Source organism: Hemiscyllium ocellatum, chromosome 12 (genome assembly GCF_020745735.1).
Source record: "Hemiscyllium ocellatum isolate sHemOce1 chromosome 12, sHemOce1.pat.X.cur, whole genome shotgun sequence".
In the NCBI taxonomy this organism is placed as follows: Eukaryota; Metazoa; Chordata; class Chondrichthyes; order Orectolobiformes; family Hemiscylliidae; genus Hemiscyllium; species Hemiscyllium ocellatum.
In genome coordinates this window covers 97124258-97136785 of record NC_083412.1, presented here as the reverse complement: position 1 = coordinate 97136785, position 12528 = coordinate 97124258, and the positions used below count along the sequence as shown (strand labels likewise).

Below are 12528 nucleotides of genomic sequence, written 5' to 3'. Positions count from 1 at the left end.
TCACCAGGCTGAGCAGGCACCTGGCCAAGTCAGATCATAGCTCGCTCCAAAGGACCTCCATGTTAGACACTGGGCACCAACATCTCAGGACACACTCCATCAACACCAGCCACACACAGCCCATATCCATGCACATTGGCATCTGACATGTGCCAGCCTCGAAGAACCCTCATGACACCTCTCTGATCCATTTACAGTCTGACTCTACCCCTCAGGCTGCCCGCTAACTCTCACTGTAACACTGCAGGAAGGGCACTGTGTGCTGAGGGACACACACCCAGCTCAGGGAGTGCACCAGGGGGTATCTCCAACCTCTTTACTCACTCTCACAGTGCTCACTCACTCACTCTCACAGTGCTCACTCCCTCACTCACACACTGTTCACTACTCACTCACTCACTCTCACAGTGCTCAATCACTCACTCTCACAGTGCTCACTCACTCACTCACTCTCACAGTGCTCACTACTCACTCTCACAGTGCTCACTCACTCACACACTGTTCACTACTCACTCACTCTCACAGTGCTCACTGCTCACTCACTCTCACAGTGCTCACTCACTCACTCTCACAGTGCTCACTACTCACTCTCACAGTGCTCACTCACTCACTCACACACTGTTCACTACTCACTCACTCACTCTCACAGTGCTCACTGCTCACTCACTCTCACAGTGCTCACTCACTCTCACAGTGCTCACTCACTCACTCACACACTGTTCACTACTCACTCACTCACTCTCACAGTGCTCAATCACTCACTCTCACAGTGCTCACTCACTCACTCACTCTCACAGTGCTCACTACTCACTCTCACAGTGCTCACTCACTCACACACTGTTCACTACTCACTCACTCACTCTCACAGTGCTCACTGCTCACTCACTCTCACAGTGCTCACTCACTCTCACAGTGCTCAAACACTCACTCACACAGTGCTCACTCACTCACTCACTCTCACAGTGCTCACTCACTCACTCACACACTGTTCACTACTCACTCACTCTCACAGTGCTCACTGCTCACTCACTCTCACAGTGCTCACTCACTCACTCTCACAGTGCTCAATCACTCACTCACACAGTGCTCACTCACTCACTCACTCTCACAGTGCTCAATCACTCACTTTCACAGTGCTCACTACTCACTCACTCACTCTCACAGTGCTCAATCACTCACTCAATCACACAGTGCTCACTCACTCACTTTCAGCATGCTCACTTACTCATTCACTCTCACAGTGCTCACTCACTCACTCACTCTCAGTCGGAGATCCCAGGCTCACATGATTGCTGTCCTGCCTTGCTTTTTACCACAGACACAAAGCCAGGAAGCTTGTCATGGTTGTCAATGTTCCTCTGTCAAGTCGAGAGAGAGAGAGAGAGAGAGAGAGAGAGAGACTCCATTCAGAGAATGTCAGCCCAGTAAGTCAATAAGACCATTGCAGGGACATAGACACAGTCAGTCAGTCACCCGGAGTGGCTGGAGTCAGGACCCTCTCCTTGTAAGATTGAGGAGCTGAATGTTGGATAGCCCACCACCCAGCTTGGCTCTTTGTGCCATATTGTGGGCATTTTCCCCCGATACATGAGAGAGGTGGGTATTAAGGGGAGATGAAACTGGGTGTCTCAGCTGTTAGTGTTGGTGGGAGTTGGGGGGTGTTCTGAGTGAGGGAGCGGGCAGCACAGAGTGATATCGGGGTGTGGGTGACAGTGAGTGAGGAAGGATGCTACAGGCAATAGTGAGAGGGCTGGAGCAGGAGGCTTGCTGGGAGCTAGGTCAGTAGCAGCTGATGATCCATACCCTGACAAGCCATTGAGCTCTGGGCATTCCTCCAGATGGCAGAGACTTCACTGGCCCAGGAAACAACCACAGATCAGTCCGACGATGGTGTGCAATTGTCAAATTCTGGGTTTTTGAAGGATGGAGATGCCACACTGTCCACCAGGGCCTCCAGGTCCCTGTCCACAAAACACCACCATACCCCCTCCTGTCTGCCAATTCAGGGACAAATGTCAGGACAGCTCTGCTCTGATGGTCCCCGTCTGTGCGCACGCTGACTATTTAAAGAGGGATACCTGTCTGTTCTGGGATATCCCGGCAGTGGGAAGTTGTTGTGGCTGGACTAAGTTGTATAATGAAGAGAGAATCAGACTCGAGGGGCACGCTGGAGGATGGGCAGGTCATTAATGAGGTGAGTTTAGTAAAGTGCAGGGGGAATACTCACTCGGCTGTGAGGAGAGAAACCAACCGTGAGACTGGTACATTTGAGGATGGGTCACCGGACCTGAAACGTTAACTCTGATTTCTCACTCCTCAGAAGTTGCCAGACCTGCTGAGCTTTTCCAGCAATTTCTTTTTTTTCTTTATGAAACTTGATAGTATTGACCCTTACCCAAAACAACATAAGAATCACTCTCTTGTGTCAACATGGTTATAAATACGTACTTGTACATGGATGTTTGCAGGTGTATCTGTATATGAGTGTGTATATGTATCCACATCTTCATTTGTATATCTGTGCGAGAGACTTGGTCATCATTGTGAATCCCCTGTAGTTGAATAATTTCTTCACTTCCATCATCATTATCCTCGTGAATACCCTCAGACTCGAAGAGACTGAGTGAAGAGCATCCATAGTTTGAATCATCTCCACGAGATTAACCTGGGCACAACCATCTTCAGAATGAAAGAGGGACACATGCGTTTGTAATGAGGTCAGATACCAGCTGTTCAAAGTCAGAGAGTCACAGAGATGTACAGCACGGAAACGGACCCTTCAGTCCAACCCGCCCATGCCGACCAGATATCCCAACCCAATCTAGACCACCTGCCAGCACCTGGCCCATATCCCTCCAGTACCTTTTACAGTTGCAGTAAGACTTCTCTACCCTTAAACTCCAACTCTGGCTCCTATTCTCCTAAACCCAATCCCTTCAGGGACCTTGACTCATTTCTCTCTATGCAGGCCCATCTATCAACACCACTCCTCCTGCCCATCCAGCACATTCTGCTGTACCATACTAACCCTCCCTAACCCAACCCTCAGCCTCTGTGCCACCTTCTCCAGCTCTCCAATGCCCTCAAGTTACCCATGGTTTCCAATGGCCAAATGCCCAATTTGATGTTGAGTAATGAGGTGGTTGCACCACGTTCCTCATTAAACAGGTTCCTTTGTTATCTTTTCTTTCGTATCTCCTTTGATGCACAAGTTTATTTATCAAAGAAACATACAGGTAACTGTGGTTATTCCTATTCATATACCCATCCAAATGCCTTTTAAATGTTGCAATTCTAACAGCCTCCACCATTTCCTCTGCCATTTCATTCCATACACACACCACCCTCTGCATGAAAAAGTTGCCCCATAGGTTTCTTTCTCCTCTCACCCCAAACCTATGCCCTCTAGTTTTGGATTCCCTCACCCCAGGGAAAAGACCTTGTCTATTTACCCTATCCATGCCTGTCTTGATTTTATAAACCTCTATAAGGTCACCCTTCAGCCTCTGAAGGCCCCGGTCAATTCAGCCTCTCCCTGAAGCTCAAAGCCTCCAATAAAAAGATTCAATAACGAGAGCTCAGGCTTTTAAGGTGAGAGATGAAAAGCTTAAGGGGGATACACGTGGTGAGTACTCCACACAGAGGGTGGTGGGTGTCTGGAACTTGTGGCCAGCAGAGGTGGTAGAGGCAGGCACGGTAGATTCATTTAAGGTGCATCTAAACCGATGCATGAGTAGGTGGGGAGCAGAGGGATACAGATGCTGAGGAATTGGGCGACAGGTTTAGACAGTAGATTTGGATCAGTTCAGGCTTGGAGGGCTGAAGGGCCTGTTCCTGGGCTGTACATTTTTTCTGTTCTTATTCCTATCTTTGTTTAATTGCTCACTCATTCCCAACCACCTGTTTTTAAAAAGCTTCTTTCACATTCCCATCAAACCACCAAATTGTTCATCCTCAGTTCTTTTTTCAAAGAAATACAGTCATTGCAAACACAACTTGTTTGTCTCCAACTTCATCCTCTCCACCCTCCACCCCCCCAAAACAATTTTTCACAATATCCTGCTTTATTTCTTTCTACAATATTGTAACCACAGTTAGCTGTGTGTTCCTTTGATAAATATACTTGTGCATCAAAGGAGATACAAAAGAAAAGATAACAAAGGAACCTGTTTAATGAGGAACGTGGTGCAACCATCTCATTACTCAACATCAAATTGGGCATTTGGCCATTGGAAACCATGGGTAACATGAGGGCATTGGAGAGCTGGAGAAGGTGGCACAGAGGCTGAGGGTTGGGTTAGGAAGGGTTAGCATGGTACAGCAGAATGTGCTGGATGGGCAGGAGGAGTGTTGTTGATAGATGGGCCTGCATAGAGAGAAATGAGTCAAGGTCCCTGAAGGGATTGGGTTTAGGAGAATAGGAGCCAGAGTTGGAGTTTAAGGGTAGAGAAGTCTTCCTGCAACTGTAAAAGGTACTGGGGAGACCACTCTTAGAATACTGTGGGCAATCTGGTCCCCCTTAGTTAAGGAAAGATATCAGTTCATTGGAGGCAGCTCAGAGAAGGTTCACCAGGATGATCCCTGGGATGGAGGGATTATCTTATGACCAGAGACCAAACAGTTTGGAGTTTAGAAGAATTTGAGGTGATCTCATTGAAACATTTAGGATTCTTAAGGGGCTTGATAGGATGAATCCTGAGAGGATGTTTCCCCTCATTGGAGTGTCTGGGGACAGAGGGCACCAAAATAAGGGGGTGCCAATCTAAGACTGAGATGAGGAGGGATTTCTTCTCTCAAAGGGTTGAGTCTTTAGAACTCCCTGCCTCAGAGAGCTGTGGGGACAGAGTCCTTGTGGATATTTAAGACTGAGATCGATTCTTGATCAATCGGGGAATCAAGGGTTATAAGGAAAGGGTAGGAAAGTGGAGATGAGGAACATCAGGGATCAGCCATTATCCTATTGACTGGTGGAGCAGGCTGAATGGACCAAAGGGTCTACTTCTGCTCCTGTTTCTTATGGTCTTAGGATTTGTCATAGACCTGAAGCTGAGAAGTTGCAAAAACGGTTGAGACAAATTGGTGGACAGTATGGGTGGAATGGGCTAAATGGCCTCTTCTCACTTAGATACTGACAGTCTCCTCACTGAGAGAGTTCAGCAGTGACTTGCACTGTCTCAATAATGTATTATGTGCAGTTAGAATGAGAATTCACTAGGTATTACAGAACCTAAATATTGCTGGAAAGAGATTTAGCATAAAAATATTCCACCAGGTACTCATCAGGACTGATGCAAGAATGCCAAATTTCAAACCACCACAACAACTTGCTGTTCGTTGGTTCGCAAGGCAATTCTAATTGGTTGAGGTGTTGCTATGGAGAAAGCACTGGGGTTCCTCAAACTGCTGGGTAATTCAAAAAGAAGCAAGACTTGAACATATTCCTTTTGTTTGCAGAGCACTGACCCCCCCCCCACCAAGAGTGTCTGTCACTTCCAAAAAACATAAAGACGCTACATTATTGCCTTGACTGATTATCTTTTATTTAGTGCTCAGAGAAACCCAACAGTGCAGAAAGAGGCCATTTGGCCCATCAGGTGTGCACCAACCTTCCAAAGAGCATCCCACCCAGACCCAAGCCTCCACCTTCCCTACAATCTTGCATTCTCCAGGTTAATCCACCCAGCCTGCGCATCCCTGGACATCATGGGGCAGTCCACCTAACCTGCACATCTTTGGACTGTGGGAGGAAATCCATGCAGACATGGGAAAAACTTTTAGACTTCACACAGATAGTCACCCAAGGCTGGAATCAAACCTGAATCCCTGGTGCTCTGAGGCAGCAGTGCAAACCACTGAGGCACCACGCTGCCAACTTGTTGGTGCAGTTAGTAGTGCCTTCACAGTTCTACTGCGTGGTATTTGTGTGAGTTGTGTTTTACAGTTAAGCAGCCTCCTGTATAAGTTTCTGTGCCAGTATGATGCCAGGTACACAGCCTGAGTCCCCACCATTGGCTGATCCAATCAAGCTGTATGTAAGCGACTGAACATATGAAGAATACAGACTGTACACAACCAGCCAATGTTTGCTAAGCACAAAAGGAAACAATTACTGTTAGCTGGGATTCCATGATTGAGCAACTTTGGTATTAATAGTTGATTGTGATTGTTTGAATATGGCACTTTTGCCATTTGTCCTGAGAGCAAAATATAAAACTTCAGCAAATTGTCTCTTTATAATAAAACAGCCGTAGTGTAGAACCCTTGCAGGGACAAGTAGCATCATTGCAACCTCCATTGTTTCCATCTCTTCATCTTTTTATTCTTGACACTCCTTTTTCTCTTCACTTCCGGGTCAATTTTTAAATGTATTCTGTTTCATTTCTTTAGCTCAGGCCCAAGAGTGAAACAATGTCCTGAATTAGAAAGGATACAGGAAGCACGGAGCCTGATTTAATGGAGGATTTAACAAACACGGTTCCTCATTTAATGGAGAATTTAATAAATGTAGTCCCTGACTTAATAAACTATACTGTAAACGCAATCCCTGATTTAATGGAGGATTAATAAATGTAGTCCCTGATTTAATAAATTATACAGTAAACACAGACCCTGATTTCATGGAGGATTAATAAATGTTGTCCGTCATTTAATAAGCTATACAGTCAACACAGTCCCTGATTTAATGGATGATTAATAAATGTAGTCCCTGATTTAATAAACTATACAGTAAACACAGTCCCTGATTTAATGCAGGATTAAAAAATGTAGTCCCTGATTAAATAACATACGCAGTAAATACAGTATCTAATTAAATAAACAACGCAGTAAATACAATCGCCGATTTAATGGAGGATTCATAAATGTACTCCCAGATTTACGAAACTATACAGTAAACACAGTCCCATGATTTAATGGAGGATGAATAAATGTAGTCCCTGATTTAATAAACTATGCAGTAAACACAGTCCCTGATTTAATGGAGGATTAAGAAGTGTAGTCCCTAATTTAATAAACTATACAGTAAACACAATCCCTGATTTAATGGAGGATTAATAAATGTAGTTTCTGATTTAATAAACTACACAGTAAACACAATCCCTGATTTAATGGACAATTAATAAATGTAGTCCCTGACTTAATAAACTATACAGTAAACACAGGCCCTGATTTAATAAACTATACAGTAAACACAGTCCCTGATTTAATGGAGGATTAATAAATGTAGTCCCTGATTTAATAAACTATACAGTAAATGCAATCCTTGATTTAATAAACGATACAGTAAACGTAGTCCCTGATTTAATGGACGATTAATAAATGTAGCCCCTGATTTATTAAACTGCACAGTAAACACAGTCCCTGATTTAATAAACTATACAGTAAACACAGTCCCTGATTTAATGGATGATCAATAAATGTAGTCCCTGATTTATTTAACTATATAGTAAACACAGTCACTGATTTACTTAGAACAATACAGCAGAGGAACAGACCCTTCAGCCCACTGTGTCTGTGCAAACTAAAGTAAACACAGTCCCTGATTTAACGAATGATACAGTAAACACTGTCCCTGATTTACTTAGAACGATACAGCATTGGAACAGACCCTTCAGCCCACTGTGCCTGTGGAAATTAAAGTAAACACAGTCCTTGATTTAACAGAGGATTTGGTGAACACACCCTGCCTTATTTTAGAATATTGAGCAAGTTTTTTTTTAAGATGTATCTGACACCGAAATTAAAAGCTGGAAGCAGATTTGAACATGTTGATTCCCCATGTGACTATAAACATGGACGAGTAGGTTCAAGCTGAGGAAAGAGATGGAAAAGACTGGTATTGTTCACTCATGGTGGGGTGATGGATTCCTGACTTGACAGAGCAGTGAGGGGACTCCCTGGAATCCATTGTGGGATCTTCACTCAGCTTTGGTGTCTCTGAACTGCTGTCAGTGTTTCTGTTCTTTAACCTGACTGTCTTAACATTGGGGGGGGGGGGGGGGCGGTGGGGGGGACTGTCAGCGAGCTTGGAATTATTGAGTGTCCAGATGGGATGAAGAGTTAATCACATTTTGCCTGAAATTTTATTGGTGCATGGACAGATTGAGCAATGATTGAATTCCCCGGAGTTTGGGATGGAGAGGAACTGTAGGCAGAATGAGTTTGAATTGCATCTTGCAGATTTGTTTTGTCACAACAATTTACAAATGCCTCCCCCACTTCCTACAGTCAGATAACCTCTCTTTTGCTTCTTTCTTTCAGTCCCCTCTTTCACATTCACACCGACAGGTAAATATTCCAGTTTCTTTCATGTTTTCCTGCTCTGGAATGTTGTTATCTTGCTGTTATGATGCTGCCTTCTGCTCCTGGACAGCTTCCCCCACAACTCTGGTTCAACCTTGTTTTGTGACTAATTTTTAACATTATTGACCAACAATGAACATCTGTGTGAGATTCTCAGTTCATCATCAAATTTTAAACCTGCCTTTCCAAACAGCAAGGTCTCAAGATTTCAATGGGGTTCTGATGTAGATCAGCTAACATCTGATGGGATAGCAGAGAAGACCCAAAGGGTTGAATGGTCTCTTCATAAAATCGTACGGTGCAGAAAGAGGCCACTCAGCCCATCATTCCTCCACTGACTTTGTGAACGCGTCCAACACACTGTTATTTCTCCAAGGACTTGCACTTGCTCCTGTATTGTCAGCCTTTTGAGATCTATCTGTTCTGGCCCTTTTCTGCCACCTCCCTGCATCTTACTCACCCGAGAATGTCACTGAGCATCATGGACCAGGGTTAGAGTGTGTGTGTGCACAGAGACAAGGTGATTTGACTGGAGTTTCTTTGGCTGAGGGGAAATGTTTAACAAAAGCTGACTGGACTTTTTCTCTCAATCTAACCACATGATAAGCACTGGTCTGACAGAGAAGCCTGATGTTTGTGTTAGTGACTTGAAGGGGACTGCTGCTTGTATATAGACTGCACTGATACTGGGAACACTGGTCCTGACATTGACATAGTTAAACAACTTTTTTGGACATGGGAATATCTGGCTAGATGAGCATTTGTTACGCGTCCATAGTTTCTCCTTGAGAAGGTGGGGGTGAGCTGCCTTCTTGAACCGCTGGAGTCCATGTGCTGTAGGTTGACCCACAATGCCCTTGAGGGGGAGTTCCAGGGTCTTGACCCAGCGATAGTGAAGGAACGACGATATTTGTCCAAGTCAGGGTGGTGAGTAGCTTGGTGGGGAATTTGTAACCAGTGTTGTTCCCATGTACCTACTGCCCTTGTCCTTCCAGATGGAAATGGTGACGGGTTTGAAAGATGCTGTCTGTGGAACCTTTGGTGAATTCCTGCAGTGCATCTTGTTGATAGTACACACTGCTGCTACTAAGCATCGGTGGTGAAGGGAGTGGCTGTTTGTGGATGTGGTGTCAATCAAGCAGGCTACTTTGACCTGGATGATGTCAAGCTTCTTGTGTGTTGTTGGAGCTGCCCCCATCCAGGCAAGTGAGGAGCAACACTGTTGCCTTATGCCTTGTAGATAGTGGACAGGCTTTGGGGAGTCAGGAGGTGAGTAACGCACCTCTGTATTCCTAGCATCTGACCTGCTCTTGTAGCCACTGTGTTTATGTGGTGAGTCCAGTTGAGTTTATGGTCAATGATTTATCCCTGGTAGATAGTGCACAGGCTTTGGGGAGAGTTAAGAGCTGAGTTACTCATTGCAGTATTCCTTGCCTCTGACTTGGTTTCATAATATTTTGTGTAGAAGGCCCATTTACATACGCTGCTATTAAGGCAATCAAGTGAAGAATGGTCATCCTGTTCTTAGTTCGGACTGTGGTTCTCCATCATTGTGGGGCTCAGGACCCACCAAATAATCTGTGAGGAGCAGCACGAGAAGAAACTGGTATCACTTCCAGCAACAAACAAAAACAGAAGCTGCTGGAGAAACACAGCATCTGTGCACCGAGAAACGGAGCTAAAGTTTCCGATCCAGTGACCCTTCATCAGTAGCAGCTAGGAACTCATAAAATTGTACTGGTGCAGAAAAAGGCCAGTCTGCCCATTGTGTCTGTGCTGGCTCTCCAAATCTCAGAATCCCAAAACAGGAGTGGGCGATGAGTCGACACTGACCCTCCAAGAGCATCCCACCCAGTCTCACATCTCCACCCTATCCCTGTAATCCCACATTTTCCATGGCTAATCCACCTAGCCTGCGCAATATGGGTAATTTGGCACGGCCAATCCACCTACCCTTTGGGAGGAAACTGGAGCAACCAGAGGTATCGGAGGTGGCTCAGTGGTTAGCACCACAGCACCAAGGGCCTGGGTTCGATTCCAGCCTCAGGCGACTGTCTGTGTGGAGTTTGCACATTCTCCCTGTGAGTGCTCTGGTTTCCTCCCACAATCACAAAGATGTGCAGGTTCGGTGATTTGGAGATGCTAAATTGCCTGTAGTGTCCAGGTGCATTATTCAGGGTGATAGGTGGGGAAGTGGACCACTCTTCAGAGGGTTGGTGTGGACTTGTTAGGCCAAATGGCCTGTTTCCACACTGTATGGATTCTCTGAATCCCACACAGACATGAAGACAATGTGCACACTCCACACAGACAGTTGCCTGAGGCAGGAATCGAACCCAGATCCCTGGCACTGTGAGCCACTGTGCCATCCTAAGGGTAACATAGCACCCTATGATGCTATATTAATTCTGTCATCAGGGTGCTATATTACCCTGATGACAGAAGATGGGGAGGAAAAGGAGTGAACAGATACAACATTACAGCACAGTACAGTACAGGCCCTTCAGCCCTCGATGTTGTGCTGACCTGTGGAACTGAAGCTGAAGCCCATCTAACTTACACTATTCCATTCTCATCCATGTGCCTACCCAGTGACCATTTAATTGACCTTAAAGTTGGCGAGTCTACTACTGTTGCAGGCAGGCCGTCCACGCCCCCTGCTACTCTCTGAGTAAAGAAACTACCTCTGTCATCAGTCCTATATCTATCACCCCTCAATTTAAAGCTATGTCCCCTCGTGCTAGCCATCACCATCTGAGGAAAAAGGCTCTCACTGTCCACCCTATGTAATCCTCTGATTATCTTATATGTTTCAATTAAGTTACCCCTCAACCTTCTTATCTCTAATGAAAACAGCCTCAAGTCCCTCAGCCTCTTCTGTAAGACCTTCCCTCCATACCAGGCAACATCCTAGTAAATCTCCTCTGAACCCTTTCCAAAACTTCCACAAGCCTTCTTATATTGCGGTGACCAGAACTGTGTGCAATACTCCCAAGTGTGGCCGCACCAGAGTTTTGTACAGCTGCAGCATGACCTTGTGGCTCTGAAACTCAATCCCTCTCCCAATAAATGCCTTCACAACAACCTGGTGGCAACTTTCAGGGATCTATGGACATAGACACGGAGATCTCTCCGAGATAGATGGAGATAGAGCAGACAAGGGAATTGTTGATAGTAAGCCAGGGAAGACGAGAAGCGATAGGTAGGTGATAATGGGACTGTGAGTGGATGAAAATGGGTTGGCTGTGATGAAAAAAACCTCATGCCTTAACAGGCCCAGGGTGTGGGGGTGGGTAGGATGTGGAAGGAGCTGAGAGTGTGTTGCTGGAAAAGCACAGCAGGTCAGGCAGCATCCGAGAAGCAGGAGAATTGACGTTTCGGTCAAAAGGCCTTCATCAGGAATGTGGGAGGAGCTGTTCAGACCCAAAAATTGTTAAAGTCAATATTGAGTCCTTCCGGCGGTAAGGCCCTGTTATGAAATGAGTCACTTTCAGCACAGTCATCTTACTTTCCACCACTCACAGCCCCATTATCACCTACCTAGCTTCTTTTCTGCTCTGCTTACTGTCAACAATCCCTTTTCCTGCTTAACATTCTTTCTTTCTCTCTCTGGGCTGTGTCTCCATCTCCTTTTCTTGTCCCAGCCCCTGATATTAGCATATTGACGACTTCCCAGGGACAATCAGCTCTGAGTGAGGAAAGGTCACTGGACACGAAATGTGAACTCTGCTTTCCTTCCACAGATGCTGCCAGACCTGCTGTGTTTCTCCAGCACTTTCTGCTTTTTGTTTGCTTCAGATCCTCAGCCCCTGCAGTTCTTTGTTATACCATTTGCCCAAAGCTGATCCATGGAATCCTCCTAGGAATGAAACGGTTGGGATTTACAGAGATGTGGGGCTAGCGATTATTCATTGATTCACCCACTGTGTGGTGTCTAACACGATGCATTTGTTTTTGGTTACAGTGGCCTATCAGAGAGGGGGTGAAAGTGTGAGCAGCGGAGCAAGGTAAGCTGAATGTGAAGTGGTTACTTGGGCAAGGGCAGAGATCCGGGCTGGGTCAACTGGGGTTAGTCAGGCCGGGGAGAGAGAGAGAGAGTGTGTGTGTGTGCACGCGCGAGTGTGTTACTGTGAGTCTGAGTGTGTGCATGTGTTTGTGTGGGTGTGTGGATGTGTGTGTGTGAGAAAGAGCGAGAGAGTGTGTGTTACTGTGTGAGTGTGTGTGTAT

General features: G+C 45.7%; 1 protein-coding gene across 3 annotated transcripts in view; it reads left to right on the top strand.

The window, feature by feature from the left end:
• The window catches only part of robo1 (roundabout, axon guidance receptor, homolog 1 (Drosophila)), a 364449-nt gene that overhangs the window by 299474 nt on the left and 52447 nt on the right, over window positions 1-12528 (top strand). For 2 of the 3 annotated variants that reach the window (XM_060833867.1, XM_060833869.1), the window contains 2 exons: window positions 8260-8286; window positions 12266-12308. In XM_060833867.1, coding sequence (XP_060689850.1) covers window positions 8260-8286; window positions 12266-12308 — 70 coding nt within the window. The remainder of the gene's footprint in view (window positions 1-8259; window positions 8287-12265; window positions 12309-12528) is intronic. The other variant, XM_060833868.1, reaches the window with a different exon arrangement.